General features: G+C 40.6%; 3 protein-coding genes across 8 annotated transcripts; 1 reads left to right on the top strand and 2 right to left on the bottom strand.

Moving 5' to 3' along the window:
* Positions 1-964: 964 nt before the first annotated feature.
* Positions 965-3,935, bottom strand: LOC118113241 (glutathione S-transferase kappa 1). Of its 2 annotated transcripts, none has more exons than XM_035162760.1 (8): positions 3,692-3,935; positions 2,954-3,037; positions 2,791-2,872; positions 2,570-2,698; positions 2,269-2,414; positions 1,972-2,088; positions 1,784-1,877; positions 965-1,597 (listed from the first exon to the last, which is right to left on the bottom strand). In XM_035162760.1, exons 2-8 carry the CDS (start codon positions 3,020-3,022, stop codon positions 1,548-1,550), a joined length of 687 nt encoding a protein of 228 aa, XP_035018651.1. In that variant the 5' UTR covers positions 3,023-3,037; positions 3,692-3,935; the 3' UTR covers positions 965-1,547. The 2 variants fall into 2 exon arrangements, with proteins under 2 accessions (XP_035018651.1, XP_035018652.1); XM_035162761.1 differs by having other exon boundaries at positions 2,954-3,057.
* Positions 3,936-4,607: 672 nt separating this feature from the next.
* rap1gapl (RAP1 GTPase activating protein-like) lies at positions 4,608-10,772 on the bottom strand. Its single transcript, XM_035162661.2, has 19 exons — positions 10,655-10,772; positions 10,475-10,507; positions 10,278-10,368; positions 10,046-10,081; positions 9,899-9,946; positions 9,530-9,727; positions 9,339-9,436; positions 8,974-9,052; positions 8,564-8,617; positions 8,389-8,472; positions 8,113-8,213; positions 7,901-8,030; positions 7,647-7,808; positions 6,438-6,509; positions 5,762-5,848; positions 5,494-5,649; positions 5,330-5,413; positions 5,231-5,250; positions 4,608-5,137 (listed from the first exon to the last, which is right to left on the bottom strand). The coding sequence occupies exons 1-19, from the start codon at positions 10,750-10,752 to the stop codon at positions 5,047-5,049; spliced, it is 1,722 nt and encodes a 573-aa protein (XP_035018552.1). The 5' UTR covers positions 10,753-10,772; the 3' UTR covers positions 4,608-5,046.
* A 1,304-nt stretch (positions 10,773-12,076) lies between these two features.
* On the top strand, positions 12,077-20,883 carry casp2 (caspase 2, apoptosis-related cysteine peptidase). 5 transcript variants are annotated; one of them, XM_035162682.1, is made up of 12 exons: positions 12,077-12,258; positions 13,138-13,293; positions 14,326-14,496; positions 14,604-14,678; positions 15,234-15,303; positions 15,744-15,835; positions 16,051-16,233; positions 16,802-16,930; positions 17,038-17,128; positions 18,242-18,442; positions 18,953-19,062; positions 19,154-20,883. In XM_035162682.1, exons 2-12 carry the CDS (start codon positions 13,144-13,146, stop codon positions 19,280-19,282), a joined length of 1,401 nt encoding a protein of 466 aa, XP_035018573.1. In that variant the 5' UTR covers positions 12,077-12,258; positions 13,138-13,143; the 3' UTR covers positions 19,283-20,883. The 5 variants fall into 5 exon arrangements, with proteins under 5 accessions (XP_035018573.1, XP_035018572.1, XP_035018574.1 ...); XM_035162681.1 differs by having other exon boundaries at positions 12,077-12,222; XM_035162683.1 differs by having other exon boundaries at positions 12,077-12,222; positions 18,242-18,430.
* Positions 20,884-20,918: the final 35 nt, after the last annotated feature.

The raw sequence follows: 20,918 nt of genomic DNA on the forward strand, positions 1-20,918 counted from the left end.
ATGAATCACCCATCCCTTTTAACAGCTGGGGCCAAAGCCAAGGATGACTCAACTGATCAACTGAAATAGCCATTTACAGAGATCTGCCATTCAACTCATAAAGCATTTCTTTAATCAATCTTACCACAAACACTTGAGCCCACAGTGAAAGCTCTGACTCCAGGTGACAAGCACACACTGTGAGTTGGCTTTTCAATATGCAGCAACAAAGAGCAACATGGAAAAACACTACAACACAATGCAAAACTGCATTTCACTAAACACAAACAGTATATTGATCCTAAATGTAACACATCAGATACCTGGAAATTTACCAATTAACACCATCTCCTCATACTTCATTTGCAAACACAGAAAATATGTTTCAATGTCTCATATCACAGACCCTCAGATTGACCATGTGACCCTCTGGAGGGTCTGAACCCAATGGTTGAGAAACATAGTTATTTATGGAGTCAAGAGGTGTTTATGACTGCCATCTGGTGGCAGCATAAGGTAAGCCTACTTTAATCTATTAAAACTATTACATTCAAAATAGAGGGGTAAAAACTTGGACAAACAAAAGTAACAACGTAAAATTTAAAATTACTCCAGAATACGTACATTTTCACCACTTTCTAATTTTTTGCAAACTTTGGTAACGATTTGAGCATGTTAAAGCCCTCAAAAAGCCAATTCATTTGCCTGAAAAAAAAAAATAATAATAATAGTAATAATAATCCTTACAATTTCAATAGGGCCTCCCACTGTTCGGTGCTCGGGCCCTAATAAGAATAATCTTTACAATTTCAATAGGGCCTCCCACTGTCGGTGCTCGGGCCCTAATTAGTTTAATTCTATTCACCATATTTATCCTTTATAAGAAAAATTAATAAATGGTTTATGTCAAGCTATGATGCCGTTGTAAAGCTATTTGAAGTGCTCATATTTGTCAACAATTTTAAATTCTCCTTTAAAGACATAATTTGTAATATTACAACACATATTTTATTCACCCTGCATTGTTAACCATTTATAATATATAATATAAAATAATAAGAAATCCTTGTGTGTTAATAGTGTTGGAGAATAGCAACAAAAATGTGCAATCAAAAAAAGCAATCTTGCCACAAAAACGATATGTTTGTGCTCCCCTGGAGGTCGACTTTGACGACTGTGGACGGATCCGTCACCTCTGGGCAAAATAATTAACAGTGACCAGGGGGCCGGCCGGCAGACAACCTGAAAACCAAACACACACGAACATTCATACCTACGGGGAGTTTTGTTTCTTGTGTGTGTTCAGCCACACAACCCATTCACGTACGGAGCCCCTGAAGGGTCACAGCGAGAAGAACACCAGGAGAAGTCACCCTTTTTTAACTGTCACATATTAAACAGCACAATGGTGTGTTACATCATTCACACTACTTATTGGTTATTGGAAATCTGCTGATTGGTTTAAAAAGGCACTGCTTACAAAATGTGAATTTTGAAGTTTAAAGGCATCATTAAAGACAGATAGAATTCAAGAATCTTCGAGCACATGTTTGAAGACAGTTTCCATCTCACAGCTTGGCAGCAGACTTGTGAGGCACAGGTCCCAGCCACTTCTCTCCTGAAACACAGAATAAAACCAGACAGCTCCAGCTTTAATCACTAATGATGCTGAACTCCACTGTGCCTAAAGTACAGACAAGTTCAACAGTAGATTAAGACTGCGTCAGATGTTAATCTTTATCATTTCAGTTTTACATTATATGTGTTGGTTTGTGAAAGATGCGGAGTACAACAGTATTCTCACCGAGGCGGTGGGCCATGAGCTCAAATCGGTCAGATCCAAAAAACATCTCTGGTTTTCCATCAATATGACACACCATCATGGGGAAGCCGAACGACTGGGGGGAAACAATAGGACATATTTTGTTTGTTACATGAAAACATCTTGTGCGTCTTGCCTGAATCTACAAGAGGAGCTGAAGGACAACTGACCCCATAGTCAAGTGCATCCTGCGTTGCGCTTTTCAGCTTGTCTTTAATCTCCTTTGTGTTGTACAACTCCAGCGCTGCTTTAATTTCATCATCAGACAGACCTGCTTTCTTCGCTGCCTGCAAGAAAAAAAGGCGACAGGTAACATCCATCCATCCATCATCTATACCATTCATCCTTTGAGGGTCACGTGTGGGCAGGAGCCAATCCCATCTGACACTGTTGTCAGCTATGACAAGGCTCAATAAATATTGCTGCCTTTTCTTTTTAAATACAACAAAGGATGGATAAAATGGTACCTCAGACAGTGACGCAGGTTCAGTGATGTCTTTGTCCTGACACCAGATTCGTCTCCACAGCTCCCGGGACACCTGCTCCACCTGTTTGTCTCCATCCTTTTCCCTCTCTTGTACTGCTGCCACGAATCGCATTGCAGACAAGGAACCTGAGAGAAGAAAACCCAACGCCCTGAATTTGACTGGTAGCCAAGGCTATAAACTATGGCCAAACAACAGGAAACAATCCACACAGATGAATCCACCCATGTTCACATCAATACACATTACTGTATAGATTTCATCAGATCCTGCTTGTAAGTACCTTTTTTGAACATGGCCTCAACGGGGTCCGATGGAGGGCTCAGGGGAACCTCAAAGTACTTTGACAAGCGCTGCAGATCATGGTTCATGTACACCATTTTATTTGGAACCATACCAGGAGGCCTATTGTCTGTAATGACAGATAAACAGGGTATGAATAACGACAGTAATGAGAAGGTCACAACAATAATAATGTGAAAATGCAACGTGCTGTGGGGAGACCTGATCCCTGCATGACGCCGCCCAGGAAAGCAGGACGCAGTTTGACCTCCACGTTCCACACAGTTCTGTAGCGACACATGAGCTGTGAAGACAAACCACCGGAGTTATTATCTCAGTTAACACCAAAGTCTGTGACTGTGACTTTATATAAAAACACACAAACCTCAAAGCCGAGCCAAGAGTATGGAGAGACCACATCGTAGAACAACTCGATCACTTTCTTGGATGACATCTTCAGATCTCACTTCTGTCAACAGAGACGCTTCGCTTTAATGTAAGGCAAGGCCGTGTTATTTATAAAGAACGTTCCACACACACAGGATAGATTCAAGCTGCTGTAGAGACATTCAAAAAGATACTTTATAAAGATAAAAGAAAACTATTTGAAGTAACAGTTTGAAACTAAAGAAAGATTCAAAAGAACAAAAAAGGTAAAAGGAATAAAAGGGACTAATCTGTATGAAAATTTAAAAACTCAAGTCAAAGTCAACTTTATTGTCTAGACTATACTACTTACATATAAGTACGCATCCTATGAAGTACTCAAAACATAGTACACAGTACAACATAGTATGCAGTCATCAGGCACACGGTGCATAGGATGAGAGTAGTGCACACCGGAATAATGCAAAAGTAGATTTAGTGCAAAATAAGTTGAAAGAGAAAAACATTACAGATAAATTAAAGATAAAACTGCGTGAAATCATAAAAAATAAAATAGAATAAGATACAGTGATGGTTTGACCTTTTACAATAGTTAGAGGACGTTGGGTGAAACATTTCCCGAGACACACGAGCTCAACACATTATTAAATATAAGTGTAGAGTTTATGTAACGTGTTAATTAATGACCCAGAGAAAAGGATCAGAGAAGTCAGAACCCAGTTAAAGTTCATCTCACCTGCCCGCTGCTCTGCTCGGTGTGGATCCAGGGAAACACGTCACCTCAAATCCCTTCAGCTGGTTTCAACGGACTCGACCTCACACAGTAGTTACAGTAGTTACTGTAGTTACAGTAGTTACTGAGTGTTAAGTTAACAACAGGTTAGTGTGAGTGACATGAAGCTCCAGCCTCCACAGCGCTGCTCCTCCGATCCGCCCTCAGACAACCTGCCACAAACCTGCCACTCTTCTTCTCCCTACTGAGGCAGGCTGTAGGTGTAGTACCGCCACCTACTGGTCCGGGGGTTGACACGTTTCGAAAAAAAAGCCAATCTTTCTTCTTTAAAATGTCTAATTAATGACATGTGTTTCACCATGTATTTTCCAGCATTGCCAAGAATCAAGTGAAATTTGAATATGCTTTTACTTCACAACATTTCACTTCGTTATTATTATTATTAGTGTTATTATTGTTATTAGTGGAGTTAAAACAATGTCCAAACATAACCCAGTTTAAAATGAAGCACAAAGATATGTTGTTCACAAGGTGCAGGGATGAGGAGGGGAGTTGACAATCACAAAAGTTTCTTTATTTGGCACTTAATATTTATTGTTCCTTAGTTTATCTTCCTCTCTTTTTGCTATAAATAATGATTTTGGATATGTATGTGTATGAGTTTGGACAAATGTATATTTATATATATACATATATATAGCATTTTTTTTTACTATTTATATATATTTGTGTACATTATATGCAATATAGAGCACAGGTAAACAACATATTTATTGACTTTTAGAAAGCTGGTTAAGTATGATATAATTATTAATTAATGGACTAATGGAGAAGGGGTGAGATTAAATAAATTTGTACTTATTCTCACTCCTTTTGGAATATGTAGATTAATTCATAATAAACAGTTTTCCTCAGTGGAACTTGTATCTTGTTCTTTTCTCATGTGAGCGATTGCTCTGGAGCTGTGTTACAAATTGATCCTTCTCTTTCTAACATGTTGGTTCGTCATGTTTGTATATCAACTGGATTCACAAAGAAACTTCCTCCTCACCCTCTTTCTCCATTCCACACACTGGAGTAAATGTTTGCTTAACTAACAACAGAGCAGTGAAGTCACTTTTTTTAATCCAGGCCTTTTTTCGGTCGTTTAATATGTTGTCAATTTCTCTGAAATACAATTTAAAGAAATCTAAAATATTACTACTATGACAATTAATTATTTATATTCTCAGAAATACTATTTTCTTTTACATTCTATTTACATATTTCATCCATCTGGATAGTAAAGTATTAACCATATAGGCTAGAAAGATCTATATGTAGACTTATGTCTAAAATCTATAAATTAAAATGTCTTTTTATGTCTCTTCTTGAGGACTAGTTTGATCCTTGAGTTCAGCTGGTCCATAACTGTCAGTGAGAGCAGGCTGAGGTCCTGGAGATTTGTCACTGAAAACCAGAGAAAACACTTTGTCGAACATGTATATATAACTTAATCAACCTTTAAGTTCAAAGGATTTGTTTTTCACCCGTTTTTCTTACCTCTCTCCATCTTTCTCTGCCTGTAAAGAAATATAGAAAAGATTATCAGGTGAAACCTTTGTTGAATCAAACATCTTCCATCTCATTGTAAATTTTTACCCTTGGCCTCTGTGATGCAGTGCCACCACTTTTCCTTGGGACCCCAAGAGTGTCAAAAGAATGGCTCCGCACCCTGATGGCTCTCTAAGAAGAGAAATGGGTTGTGATTTTAAATAGTGAAACCGAACATTGAACGGTTTCAGAAATTCCAAAGACAGATTTACCTTAAAGTTCTCAATGAATCCTCCACTCCCCTCAGACACCCCCCGCACGCCTTCAGAGCAGGGGAGAGAAGACAGTGATGGATCTCCCACCATGCACTGGGAGCGGGTAGAGAGTTCAGCCTGCAAGCTCTCCAGGAGCGCCGAACGAGTCCGGAGCTTCGTAAAAAGGGGAGAGAGGGAAAGCTCACAACACACAACAGGGCAGAGAGATCAGTTCTGACGAGCAAACGTGGATTCAGTTAAAACACATCTGTTGTGCTGTTTCTACCTCTAATCTGCTGAAGCGCTCGGCCTTGTAGCAGGAAATCTCTGCATTGATGAGCTTGGTCAGAAGAAATCCTCTCAACAGAGAACGCTGAAAGTCAGGACAGAGGAAACCAGGACATGTGACGCCTCTCAGACATGTAGACAACAGCAACAATTCAGGGAAATAAGGCGTAGCAGTTTATTAGGTCAATAATCTTTAATTGGTCAAAGGAACACTGTGTGACTTTTACTGAGAAACAGCGCCCTCTGCAGCCACATGTGGTGATTCATTCTGTTGGGGTCCGTGCCAGAACGACCAAGTGGTTTTCATGCAGAGAAAAAAACTAAGTCTATCAATGTGTTGAGTGGAGCTTCGACTGCGTAGTTCCACTCACTGAACTGAAACATAACTGAACGGTTGATATTACCCATGATCCCCTGCTTCCTGAACCAGAGGAGCAGCTGTAGTACAAATACACAAAACTCTGACTAGAATTCTTTATATTTTAAGAGTTTCTTGGCAGAATATTGAAGCAAACACTTGTTTTTAATGACTTTTCTACGGTTCAGCATTACTCTTGAACTTGCTGGACCTGATTCTGAGTAGAAAATTCTATCTTGACTTCTTGACGTATTTAGGAAAACAAAAGCAGCTGACTCAGTGGCACTTGTTGGCCTTTGTTGTTATTCTGTCTTACATCTGTGAAGAGGGGAGGATCTGGGATGACCGGACCAAAAGGAGGAACATCCTCTCTGGCTGTGACACACACCTGGGAAGAGGAAATACAGAGAAAGTATGACTAATAAACCAACTGGTTTTGTGAGCTAATATTAGCTCAGCACACATATAGATCAGTATATACATATGTGTGGTGGTTAAGAACAAAATATTCCATTCCATTGAATTGTTCTTCCACCAGGGAGCAGTGCAGAGTTCATTTTTTAATTGTAAAATATCCTGCTGCTGAGTACATACAAGGTCTCCTTATTTAAAGAAAAACATTCTTAATATTATGTATTTATCCTTTTAAATTACCTGCATATTATTGGTGTTCTTTTGGTATTTTTTGCATTATTTGGTTAAGCATTGGTAGAGAGACACAGAAAAAGCAGAGAGAGAGAGAGAATGACTCGCATCAAAGGGCCGTAAAACAGGATGAACACTCTACCAGCTACTCGGGCCCCATTGTTGGTTTCATTGATGCTCAAGATATTCTCCTTGTAGCCCCATTTTATCCTATTTTAATATTATTGATCCCATTTTATTTGATCTATTACAATCTCATACTTTCTGTTGATTAATAAGCTGTCATGTTCCAAAATGTGTATGTCAAGGTGAATTTTATTGTTTTCTGGTTTAATTTTCCACTCTCTCTACCTTTTTTTCTGCACTGTATATCACTCTTTTTTTGCACTTTCTGCTTAAGCTTAAACATTAAATATATAAATAAAATTCACCATAAAATCTACAATGGGTTAGTAGTGCCGCAGTGCAGAGGTTCGCTCTGTCGCGTAACAGCGAGACGTTTCTTAGTTTTCCATGGTACTCTGGCCTCCTCTCACAGTCCAAGTACATGCAGATTGGATTTAAGTTTATTTGAGACTCTAATAGGTGTGAATATGAGTGTGAATGGTTGTTTGTCTCTTTATGTCGACCCTTAGATGTCAGCAAGGTTTGGCTCCAACCCCCCTGTGACCCTTCAAGGATAAGCAGTATAGTTAGCAGTATGGATGGATGGAAAGATTTATTGTTATCTAAATATCAACATCATCTCCAAATTCAGCATCAGTTGGGCTTCATAATGCTTTTTTAATATTCGAGGAAATCAGTAAACTTTAAACCAAACAAGGTTCCACTCGCTCCATGGAGTACATTGAGTGTGAGTGTGGTCCGTTGTTTTACTCACCTGGTACGCAGCTCCATCCGTCTCCTCCTCCCTGTGAATCCTCCGCACCACCAGGAAACAGTGCAGGAAGTGAGACTTGATGACGTCAGAGAGAAAAGGGGTTTGACCCTCCTGGTAGACCAGAGCTACGATGTCATTACCGATGTGTCTTTTCCTTTGTAACTGTGCAGGATGAAAGAGGAGGAGGAGTAAAGAGAAAGGGCCTGTTCAAGTTACTGTCGAAGATGAATCATCAGACTCAGACAGTGACTGACCTGCTGTGGGTCTCCGTCTGTGAAAGGCAGTTTGGTTGCGACATGGAACATGATTTCTCTTCCATGGAAGGAAGTGAAGACTGCTTCACTTCCTGTCTGACCATGACACACGTCCAGTCCTCCTCTGAACCTGGGTAAAGCAGAGGGAAGAAGAAATGTTTTACACACTGCATCTGTCTCCTCTACTACTGACCACCAGCGACATACTTTACCTAGTAAATCCCTGCAGCTGAATCGTCTCTCCCAAAAGAGACAAGAACTCTTTAAACTCTTCACTTTCGTCATTGTTGCTGAGGATGTCCTCCTCGGTCAACTGAGGGAGAGACAGAGAGGTCAAGAGAGTTTCAAGGGAGTTTGGGGGCTCCAGGCAAAATGGAGCAGGGGGGCCAAATTGACCTCACTCAAATACCACATCATCAAATATTTAATTATTTTAGTATCAAAATTATATTTAATAAAAGTGCATACTGTAGATACAGGGTCCTCACCTGTCCATCCTTTTGGTACAAAATGCCAAACTTGAAATTAGGAGACACTCTGTGCTCGTCGAACGCAGTTATCAGTTCTGGAGCCTGAAGGACAAGGACAGGAGATCAGCATTGAGAGAATTCATCTAGAATAACTGGTCTTTTGTTTTAGTTATTAATAAAGATGAAACATTACCTTGAGGTAGCTGACCACTTCAAACTTTGAGACAGTCACTCTGTCACAGAGCATCTACAAAAGAATTTCATTTTGACTTTATACACATCTCTTGACAAATCATCTGTGACTCAAAGTACTGAGTCAATCAGGCACTTCACTGAAGTACAATATGAGGTATTTTACTTGAGCACCTCATTTTTATGCCCCTTTATATTTAAATTTCTATACTTTTAAAAGTGAAATCTAATCTAAAATTCATTATAAAACACTTCAAATATTGTAATTTTTACTGATGACAATTTAAGTATTTTATTTTTCTGATATAACTTCTGTGATTCGTTTCCGAGCATGTTTACATCATCATGTTGCCGCTTTTACTTAAATATTAGTGTTGATTTCTCTTTGTATCAGAATAAGGAGTCTGGTACCTTTGCTAATTCGGCAGCAGATGGGATGTTGGGGAAGAGAGACGAAGAGAAAACTCCGTGCAGAGAGCACTCCTTCATTCTGCGAGACAAAATAATAAATCCTTTTCTGTGATGCACTCACTGGAAATCAAAAAATACAACATATGGGTCCATTCAAAGAAGATTTGAAACCCCCTCAGATAAAATAAATAATGATTTGTATTTTCCACAACAATAATGATGAGAAAAATTTGTCATATTTGCACTGACACTCAAACATCCAAGTGGGGTAACAATTAGTTTAAATACATATTTGAATGAAGGTGAACAACGGACTGTGAAAATGCTTTTGTTGTATTTAAGTTGTTGGATTAACAGATCTGAACCTCAGAATCACCCGTAGCCTGTTCTCCTCTTCCTCCAAACACACAGAGAGAACCAACGGCCCCAGGGACGGATCCACCGCTGTGAATGAATGATGATACTGGAGAGGAAAAGTGATATCTGCGTTGAGATTAAATCATACATATTGGTGATTTTATTTCCCCAAATAAAACTTTATTCTGAGTCGACTAACCCTTGAGCAGAAGAAGTCACGGTAGACTTTGGCCTCTCCATCTCTTTCCATGATGTCGTAGCACTCTGGGTCAAGGCCATAGTGGGAGGAGGTGGGACTCAAGTCCACGAGCCGCTCCAGTGGGGGGTCTAGCCAGTAGCCCCCCAACTTTGAAGGGAGAATGAGTGGCAGTTCTCCGCCCAGTGTTAGAATCTGAGACTAAAACATACAAAACAAAGGAGCAGCTGATAACGCTGACGATGAGGGCCCATCTTGTTCGTTGTTTTGGGAAACAAACGTTATGGCGATCATGAAAAGGTCAGTGTCAACACACACACGCCCATATATGGAGTCATCTCTGTGCTTTTTATTCTCAGATTGAAGACTAACCTTCAGAGGGAGAGGAAATTCACACCGCTGCTCATCGATCCTGCTGCCCTGATGGACAAGAGGAACATTGATGATAAGAAAGTTGTGCTGCCGCAGGCATCTCCGGACACAAACACACAACACCAGATCAATCGTACGGTAACTCACCTGCAGCTTTTCAATGATTTCAAACAGCTCCGTGTCCTGATATGAGCAACAGGCAGCAGGCGTCAGACAGAAATGCAGACGGAGAGAAAAGAGGAGGAAGAGGAACATGACAAATGACTCAGCTGCAAGTGGAAAGTAACTTTCCAGATTCACAGAATGGGGGAGATGCATTAAGTAGATTCAATGAGAGTAAAGAGGGGAGCGTGAATGCTGAACATGATAATGATATCACCCGCAGGTTGCTGCTGGAGGAGAGGAAAGGCTTGCTGTCACTGGCAGGAGAGTCCAGGATGTCCAACAAGTTGTCTTCTGCAGAATCGGGTCTGCGGCAACAGGTTGGTTTACACAACAGGACACAATGCATTGCTTCTCGTGCAGCCAAAGCTTGAACGTTAAATAGCTGTGATGTAGCGGATAATCAAACCTCACCTCATCTCATCCCCACATGTGAATCTGTCCACACTGTAAACAAGGAAGTGAGAAGTACTCAGAGAGGAAAACAGATCATCTGAAACTGACTGGATCACTTATATCTGAAAACAAATAATGTTATTTCATTTTGTGTTTTTAGCTACTCGTTTATTTTTTTGCATTGGGTTTTTTACTCACCCTCCATATGCCCCAAAAGTGAAACTTCTCTTTCTGGAGAAGGACACGTCATTCCTCTTCTCTCTCTCCATGGCTTTGGTGTCACTGTGAGTGCACATGCCAGGTTGTTGCCGAGTCAATCAGGTTCTGGCGAAGGTTGAATTAATTCACTCTATCATTCTGTCACTCCTCCTCCTCCTCCCTGCCCCCTGCCTCTCACTCATTTGAGCTTCCCTTTCCTCCTCTCTGTCCTGCTGTCAGCCAGACAGACAGGCAGCATTAATGGTCGCAGGTGCATCGGCCGCCACAAACCTACAGTCAGGGCTTCTTCACGCCATCGATCAACGGAGGCTCAACGAGAAACACTTGTGGTGGATTCACAGACACACTGAGCCTGAAGAAAAAAAACTTGTATATAAATAAAGAAATGGGTGAGACATTTTCTCCCAGACCTGTTACCCTTTGAGTCGGTGAAGACCATCAATTATTAACAGCACACACAGTGAGGGCGAGGAGGTAGACAGCAGGGGAGGGTGAAGCAGGCCTCGGAGGGAGAGAGTGAGACGAAGACAAACAGAAAGAGACGGAATGGGGGGGTGCACATTTCAATGGTGTCTCACATGATGCGCATTATATTATTTCTGTTTGTTGTGTTTCTTAAATTAAATAATATTTGTATGGTTGGTACAAGATGTAGAAGTTTTATTCGTCAAATCCCTCTCTGTCAGGGTCAGGGCTAGGGTTAGGCCTTTTGTCTGTCTGTCTGTCTTTCTTTCCTGTTACTGTAGACTTTTAGGACAATCCTCTCCTTTTTAATTCCTTAATAGTAATTTCGTAAAATGTGATTTAGTTTCCTATAATGTGGTCATTGCCTTTTACTCATATTTTGGTTATTTCTCTCAGTTTGTTTGTGCAGGAGATTTCACACCTACAAATAGTAGTTTTTAAAAATGTTTAAATAATGTGACATTTTGAATCTAGTATAATAATAACACATACAAGTAAAAAACAAAAGAATCAATAAGAGCAGAATGTTATATCCCCCCAATTCCTCTACTACTAGTTACATCTCTTAATGTGTGTGTGTTTATGTGTGTGTGTGTTTGAGCTGCATCATGACAGAATCCCACTGTATTCAGATCACTCCATGTGGTTCCAGCCAATGGCGTCACATGATGTTTATGTTAGACTCGCTTCTATTAGAGAGCTGCTTGTGCCGATCTACACGCTGCTCCTTATCAGTTGGTCAATTATTAATAGAAACACGTTCAGAACTGGAGTTTCAAATTCAAAATGCCCTTGAATCCACTGGGTATCAGCGAAGTTTTGCAGGAGGCGGCCACCGCCTGTAAGAGGCCCGGCGATTGGCCACTTAGAACGCCACTCAGATGTCATCGCGCTGTCATTGGTCCGCACCCCAAAACAGCCCAGCCCACCCTTTTCAATGCAGCCCCGAGTACCCGCGGAAGTTGGTTTGCGTAGAAGCGACAGGATGTTGGTGTTTTGCGTGAAATAGAGAGAAACGCCGTCGACTTTTGGTTTTATTTCCCCCGGACATTTTCCCACAGCGGTGCAGAAGCAGCTGGACGGTGAGAAGAAGCGCTGCAGATGACATTCCACTCAAAGTAATGCGGAGATAGTAGGAGCAGTCTAAGTTAGCTAGCTAGCGTGTTAGCATTCGTGGTTAGCCGTCGGCGTTCAGGCTACCTGTGCATGTAAAGTCAACTCTTAACTGTAGTTTTAAAGTGTGTTGTTGTGATGAGACAACCGTGATATGTGTGTGTGCTGTAGGTTGTGTAGCGATATGTCCGAGTGAGAGAGCCAAGCAACAACTGCACTGAAGCACACACAGACAGATTTATATATACAAACAGTAGTGAGATAGTGAAGTTGTGATGTAGTGAAGTTGTGTTGCAATGAGATACTGGAGTTGTGATGTAGTTGCAGTAAGATACTGGAGTTGTGATGTAGTTGCAGTGAGATACTGGAGTTGTATTGTAGTGAAGTTGTGTTGCAGTGAGATACTAGAGTTGTGTTGCAGTTAGATGCTGAAGTTATGTTGTAGTGAGATCCTGGAGTTGTGTTGTAGTTGCAGTGAGATAGTGGAGTTGTGATGTAGTGAAGTTGTGTTGCAATGAGATACTGGAGTTGTGATGTAGTTGCAGTGAGATACTGGAGTTGTATTGTATTGTAGTGAAGTTGTGTTGCAATGAGATACTGGAGTTGTGATGTAGTTGCAGTGAGATTCTGGAGTTGTATTGTAGTGAAGTTGTGTTGCAGTGAGATACTAGAGTTGTGTTGCAGTTAGATGCTGAAGTTAAGTTGCATTGAGATACTGTAGTTGTGTTACAGTGAGATACTGGAGTTGTGTTGTAGTTGCAGTGAGATACTGTAGTTGTGTTACAGTGAGATACTGGAGTTGTGTTGTAGTTGCAGTGAGATATTGGAGTTGTCCATCCTGTCACTGAGGTTTGTGTGTCTTCTGTGTTGTGTCCCGTGTGCAGATCGACATGCTGGAGTGTGGCATGCTGGAGCGGGACAGACGGACTCTGCAGAGACGATCTGCGGTTCTCTGCAAACAGCTGGTGGTGGATGAGATGCTCGTTCAGTTACTGCAGGCAGACGACATCCTGACCGAGAACATGGCCGAGGACATCATGGTATGTGAGCACTGATACATGACTGTCATCTGTTGTTATATTAGTTGTGTTGTTATAATATTCAACCTGTGTTGCTTGTGCAAACGCACGACCCCTCCCACCCTTCACACATGGATTCACTTCCCCCTGGCAGGAAGCTGCAAGCCATCAGCTCAAAAATCTCACTACACAAAAACTGTTTTAATTCCAGACTGCTGTTGGCCGTCATCAGCAAAACTCGTGACTCCATCATTGCACCGTCTAACCTCATCTGTGACTGTGACACTTGAACTTTCCGTGGCCAATAACGGCCATACTTCAAATTGGAAACATCTATCATTTATGCTTCACAAACACATCAAAGCAAATTCCTTGTATGTGTAAATCTAATTGGCAATTAACCCTGACTCTGATTCTAATAGTGTAAATATGGTGATGAGGTATAACACATAATTGATTCACCACAAAGTGTTTTGCTGTTTATCAAGTGAATACTTTTAAAACCACAACCTTCACTCAGGACCAATAATCTGACTTCAAACTTGAAAGAAATGATAATGTATGTATCGTGATTAATAATCAATATCAACACTAATCAAGACAAAATTAGTGTCTTGATTACGCCCAGTCTTAACTTAGACTCCTTCACTGCTGAGTGATGGTTGTGCTTTAAAACTCTTGTTTATAAGCAGATAATGACAAACACTTAAAACTGTAAAACATATTACAAATCTGAGGTAAATCAATAAAATATTAAACCTCCTCAAAATGTTTGCACAATGCATAAGTAATTTATGTTGGACTCAAGTTTTATTGTTGTTGATTAAATTATGTTGCAATAATTATTGATATCGGTTTATTACCCAGCCCTAGGAATTGGTAAAGTTTAGGCCCAGCGTATCCTAACCTCAGAACCCACAAACACTCCCAGGATGTATCTGTGAGATCAAAATGTCACGATATTAGGGATGTGAAAATGATAAAACAAACATTTATTAGATTTAATCTTTGTTAGTGATCCTTAGTTTTCTGATATAATCTCTTCTGCTTTAGGCTAAGAAGACTTCTGTTCAACGAAGCTGGCAATTGCTACTACTTTTACCAAAGCGTGGACCCAGAGCCTTTAGCCTCTTCTGTGCAGCTCTGCAAGAAACTGAGCAGCAGCATCTGTGCGAACTGCTCACACAATCACCAGAAAAAGATGGCAAAGAGACACACAAAGAGGTGAGTGTATACGTCATTAAAAATCTCCACTGCCCAACTCAAAACAACTATACACAGCAGATTATTACCAAACCTAGTGCAGTTTATAGACTGTTTTGTACTCACAGAGTATTCAGCCTGAGGAAGAACCAGAGGGAAAGACAGAGCAGCGGGTTGTACAGTCAAAAGAAAAGAAGAGAGAGGTGAGCAGAGTCATTCATGTTTTCAACAAAAACAGAGACTGAACACAAACTTTCCGTATTATTGATCATGCGGATGTAATTTAACAAGTTTTCATAAGTGTCAGCTACATTACGCAGGGTCATATTTTGAATAATAAGTTCTAATAATGGCTCCAGTTGTATGATTTCTGCAGAAATCCTCATTAGACAGAGAGGAAAAGAGTGAAGTGAGCAGCACCACATCATTCCCAGTTCAAGCCTCAGGTGGCTGCCTACGCTCAGAGTCCTCATTCAGAGGGTTGGTCCCAGTCAGGGAGGAGGACAGGAACAATGAGAGACAGAGGACGAAGAAAACAGGAAGACATAAGAAAAAAGTTGTGAGAAATACAACCTGCTGGGTTAGTCAAACAGCTGGCAGGAGTTTTACTAAAAGTTAAGTTAGGATTATAGCTGTCATATTCTGACATCAAACAACAGCCGCTGCTGCTGCCATTGAAAATACCAAACCCTTAATTATCTGTCTAATATGGAGTTTTTCAGCCACTAATGTACTGTTTTTAATGATTTAAATCTCAGAGGCTTTCAGACTCTTCTTTCCCACATCCCACCCAGGAGGTTATTGCAGCCAAAAGAGCAAGGACACATGGTGAGTGGTGTCGCAGTGTTGTCCTGCATTCAGGTTTAAATACCTTTCTTTTGTATCTGGTGTTGTTATTTTTCTGTTTCCCTGGAGACACAGGGCGGTGTCTGGACAAAAGTGTTTCTCAGTTTTGAAAACACAGGTGATTTTAAATGCTTGAACACAAGGTCTTTGTAGCCAGCAGCTGCTGGACGAATTTCATTAGTGTCAGTTGTTGATTATATAATCTTATCACTGAGAGAAATGTAGGCACTAGGCTTTTGCTGTAGTATCAGGCTTCTGTCTGTACCTGCAGGCACCACGCCCCAGGAGTGACTCATTCACAGCACCGTTGTTCAGAGTTTGTTGTCACACCACTGCTGCTGGCAGGAGAACACATTTATTTCAATAATTGCATCAGTGCATTCATTTGTAACAGAGATTGTAATTGTTTGTTTGTACTGCAGAGTCCATGGAGTTTAGTCTGGATGCAGACAGTCCCATCAACACGCCTGTGCTCCCCTGCACGCCTGACTTTTACCTCTCTCGTTGCCAGCAGGTAAAATACTTGTCTTCACCAGGTCAGCTCAACAGGTTTGTGTCAGCTTAGCTCTGTTAAGCTTTACCTGTGGCCTCTTGAGAAATACATGTGATATATCGTCAGTGTGACACCACTTTTCTGGATATGAGTCAGTATTGAGCAGTAAATGCAGAGATGCATAAATTGGACTTATCCATTCTATCCTCTGTTTCCATGTATTTTCCCCGCTCCAGTCATACAGAATGTCTTCGTCCCCTCGTGGTTTCGCCTTGGTGATCAGTAATGTGACCTTTGACCCATGTGCTGCTGCTGAACTTGACACCAGGAAGGGAGGGGAAGTTGATGACGAGGTCCTCAGGAAGGTCTTCACAGAGCTGGACTACATGGTTACTGTCCACAGAGACCTCACTGCTCAGGTAGCGCACACACACACACACACACACACACACACACACACACACACACACACACACACACACATTCAGAAGCTCAGGCTCAAGATGTGGTCAGAGGATTCTGTTTGAACTCTGAAGCATCCATCTTATTCCACTGACAAACACAGAAAAGAGAAGTTGTGAAGGGGAGTGAAACAACCTTTTGACCTTAAATCGTTCAAACAGTCACTTAGCCAGTATTGGTATAATAGTTTCTCTCTTATCGTTAGATTTGTATGGCAAGTTTATCTACCTCAGGTCCCACCTTTGTTGCATTTCAGTGTGGTTATCACAAAGTATGCACACATTTGACATTTCAGTCAATTAGCCTGTACTTATAAACTCTGAATGAGTTAGCATGTGGGCTGTCATTGTCTTGTTCAAGGACACTTTGAGAAGATTCACATTCAAACTGTGAATATTGGCTCGAGAGTGGGGAGACCTTGGCTTTAAATGAAATTGAAAATGAAAAGTGAAATTAACTGAAATAGTCTAACTCAGAAGAACTTGGCTTGGACACAGTTTTCCTGATTCTTTATTCTTTGTGTAGGACATGAGGTCGTGCATTGTGAATTTCTGCCAACGACCAGACCACCGGACAGTGGACAGCTGCGTGGTGTGTGTGCTGTCCCATGGAGTGGAAGGAGCTGTGTATGGTACAGACGGACAGCTCCTGCAGGTCTGTTTCTCTGATGATTTTCTCTGCTGATGTATGTAATTTCATTGAAGGACAAAGATATAATCCCTTCTCAGGCATTTAATATGTGACACGTTTGTCCCTTTCAGCTGGACTGGATGTTTGAGGCCTTTGATAATTCACACTGTCCACTGCTACAAAATAAACCCAAGATGTTCTTCGTCCAGGCCTGCAGGGGAGGTAAGACCTTAAAGAAGCACTAAGCGTGTGTATTAATTAGTCACCAAAAATTCAGTAGTCGATACGAGACCATGAAATTCCCACGATTGACGATACCCAATTCAATACCACAGCAAAAAACAATAAATCCCATTTACTTCAACACACACTGATTTATAAAAATATTTAAACAACAAAGGCTTTTTAGCCTTCAAGTAATAAACAAAAAGAAAAGACTTAACATTATAAAACAGAACAGTGGCATAAAGGAAAATCATGAGATGTCAGTTATCGGGTACAATACACCTGTGTGGCTGCTCGTTGTATTGTATCATAATATGTCATATTCCAATGTTCTGCAACTAGATAGAATAAAGATAAACACGTCATTAATTTATGGTTAACAAGGTCCCAGCTAATTAGTGAGTCTATGTGATGGAGGTTATGGCCTGACTACACAGATGATGACGCCCCTGACAAATCCTCAGACCCCTCATGAGCAATCCTAATTACTGTTTCCCCGCTCCACCACAGAGCCCACCACAGGTGTGCTGCTGAAAGGCCAATAGATGTGGTTGGGCAATGCTTCTGCAAATATTCTTTTATCATAGTGTTCAGGGTTTCATGGGTTATGACAATACAGTAGCAATTGCCCGGATGGAAAACTGGGTTCCTTATTCAAAATAGGCAATTTAGAGATAAAAAAATGCACTGATCATCCAAATAATCAATTTTTAAAAATGATCTCTTACATGTGACTTTTACATAATTAGTTTTTCAGTGTTTGGTTCATCACAGAAAGTTGATTTGCAGAAAATCAGTGTGGGTTTGTGAACTGATCAATACACAGGTTTTGTCCTGGATTATACACTGCTATGCTGTAATGTTTTGGATGAAGACAACTCGATGTGAATCTGAGACAAAGTGGTTTTGTGATGTCCAAAAAATAGCTGAGTCCTTATGAAGACAAATATAAATCTTCAATTAAACTTTGTTGAGACCAAAGACCCTAATAGACAAATCTAAAATATTATTATTATTATATATATATGAACATGAGTTCTGCAGCCCTTTTCTTCTTCACCAAATATTTTTAATAAACTGTGGCTAAATTGAAACCTTGTTGACAACCAGACGAGATGGACTGTGGAGTGGAGCAGATAGACGGACCAACGAGGACGTACTCACCGAGCTGTGAACAGCGGGATGCTGGGAGGGAAGGACAGGGGGATGCAGCCTCCAGACAGAGAGGAGACATGGGGAGGCCCAGGATTAAACTGCCACAGCGGTCTGATATGATCTGTGGTTTCGCATCTCTCAAAGGTCAGACAATTAGTAAGTTTGTACCTTTTTGTTATTCTAGTGTGGATTTGTTTGAGAAATATGTTTTGTATTAAAAAAACAAATTTGTGGACAAATGAATGAGACGATACAGATGTGCAGTAGTGGATCCAGTGGAAAAATAGGTTGTGCACACTACTCATTGAAGATTATGACCATGAAAATCAAATTACTGAGCTGCAAATACAAGTACAGCTCCAACTGCACTTTGCACTACAACAAAACCAATATTTATTATATTGTTGGCTTCAAGAAATAAGTGTATGGGGAAAAAGTTATGTATTATTATGTAAATTAAAATGATAGTTATTTTATTGGTAACATATAACAGTTATATAACCAATTTGATCTGACTGAGGTCAAACAATTTTTATCAAAATCAAAACATCCCATTAAATAAGTATTGAATATTTCTGTTTCCAGTAAATATAAGACCGTTGCTTTGTCCCTCTGCGTCTCTTCTGGATGTATTAAGCCTGTGTTGTGTATCTCTTCCTCCTTAAGGCACAGCCGCCATGCGAAACACCAAGAGAGGATCCTGGTTCATCCAGGAAATAAACGCAACACTCCGGCTCCATGCCAGAGACACACACCTCGCCGACATTCTGGTGCAGGTGAATAGAAGACGTTCATACACTAAATGCATAGTGTAAATTATGCTTTTATGGCTGTTATTTTCTTAAACCCTTTTCCCTCGTCTGTCAGGTCAACGGGCGTATCAAGGAGCGGGAGGGTTACGCCCCGGGTACTGCCCACCACCGCTGCAAAGAGATGTCAGAGTTCACCAGCTCCTTGTGCAAAGACCTCTACCTGTTCCCCAAGTACCAGCCCTAGTATCGATCACATGCACTTATGAACATACTGCGATCAACACACACAGACCATTCCATGAAATAACGGCACACAACTGTGACAGACACACACACACACACCCTGTTACAACCAAACAGGATTTATTCATTCATAATTTCTTTGTAAATACTGCCTACGCACATACACGCACACACCAACACACAAATGTTGGAAAGGAATCAGGAGCTCATGTTTAAGCTGTATGTATTTGGAACTGAGCAACATATTAGCATATAACTAACTTGTTTATCTGTGTGTCTGTGTCTATGCCAGTTAGTGGGTTTAGATTTTAATCCTTTTAATCAAAGACAAATGTATTTTTTGTTTTCTCACTGCACAGCTACTTTCAGGTTTCGCAAGTCTCTCTTTTTAAACTGTATTTTATACACAGATCTATTTTTGTGGCTTTATTTTGTATGAGATTGTTTTTATAAGAATTTTAAATCCCAATATGTTTTATTTGTACACGTTTGTGAAAAGTTGTGACCAAATCTTGTTTTCAGTGTAGTGACAGACAGGGGGCAGCACAGCAGAGAGAAATACATGCCATCGTCTCTCTCTGATCAATATTATTTATATGTGCTACAGTTCAGAACGACCTTTACTGTTGTGCTTATTTTAGCCACAGTCAGCTGCAGCAATGATAAAACTGTAACGTCACGGCTGTTCCCGCTTTTTATCTCACATAGTTTGAATTATGAAGAGGAAAACTCCTACAAGGCAGCTTCAGGGCAACATCTCAAAGTGTTTCGATCCCTTTTTCCGGATGTTCAATAAGAACCTTTTGTTTTTAAGCTCAAATGTCATGAAGGCAACCACTGCAAATGTCTCTTTATATCATCTGTGTTACTGTGGATCTGTCAGCGGAATGTGGTGCTACTTGTGGGGTCTTGCACCTTCTGTATGAACTCTGACCTTTACGCTGTCTGACTCCTAATGGTGTCTCCCTGTGCGAGTTTGTGCTGGACACTTAGCCCCCCCCCCCATACCACATTTTGGTGTTATAGTACTTTAAAGAAACATGTATTTCTTATGTCTTCCATAAAAAAAGTAGCAGTCTTCTATTGCCGCATGTGCCATGTGAGGATAAATTTATACATTTACCACGGTGATGCTTTCACAGTATATTGTATCACTTAGGCACCCCCGCACAGGGAGGAAATCTATTTCTCAAGGCTGCTTGAGCATTGATGTTTCCCAGAAAAGACCTGAGCAGGCAAAGTGTGTTTAGTTACAACAGTGTTGTAGAGAAGAAAACAGAATATATGGTTGAACAGTATTGATCTGTAAGTATCTGTAAACAAAGACGCCTTTTAACTCTGTGAGGTAGAGTTTACCCTGATCTGTGATATCCTCACTCCTCGTTTCTTATAATTAGGAATGCAATTTAAAAAACCAAAACATTGGAGTAGTATAAAAGGGTAACCCTCCTGCAGAGTGAGACGTTTTCTGAAGGTTGAGATTTGCTGCCAAGTGCTGCTGGCGTGTCAGTGCGGGGGGGCCAGGAGAAGTTTTTATTTCTGTCAACACCAGTGACTGCCAAATGTCCTATACAATAAACAGGCCACGGCTTTTAAACCAGACACATTTCTGTTGTTTTTCTTCAAGTTGCATGTGC

This window comes from Hippoglossus stenolepis, chromosome 8 (assembly GCF_022539355.2).
Source record: "Hippoglossus stenolepis isolate QCI-W04-F060 chromosome 8, HSTE1.2, whole genome shotgun sequence".
In the NCBI taxonomy this organism is placed as follows: Eukaryota; Metazoa; Chordata; class Actinopteri; order Pleuronectiformes; family Pleuronectidae; genus Hippoglossus; species Hippoglossus stenolepis.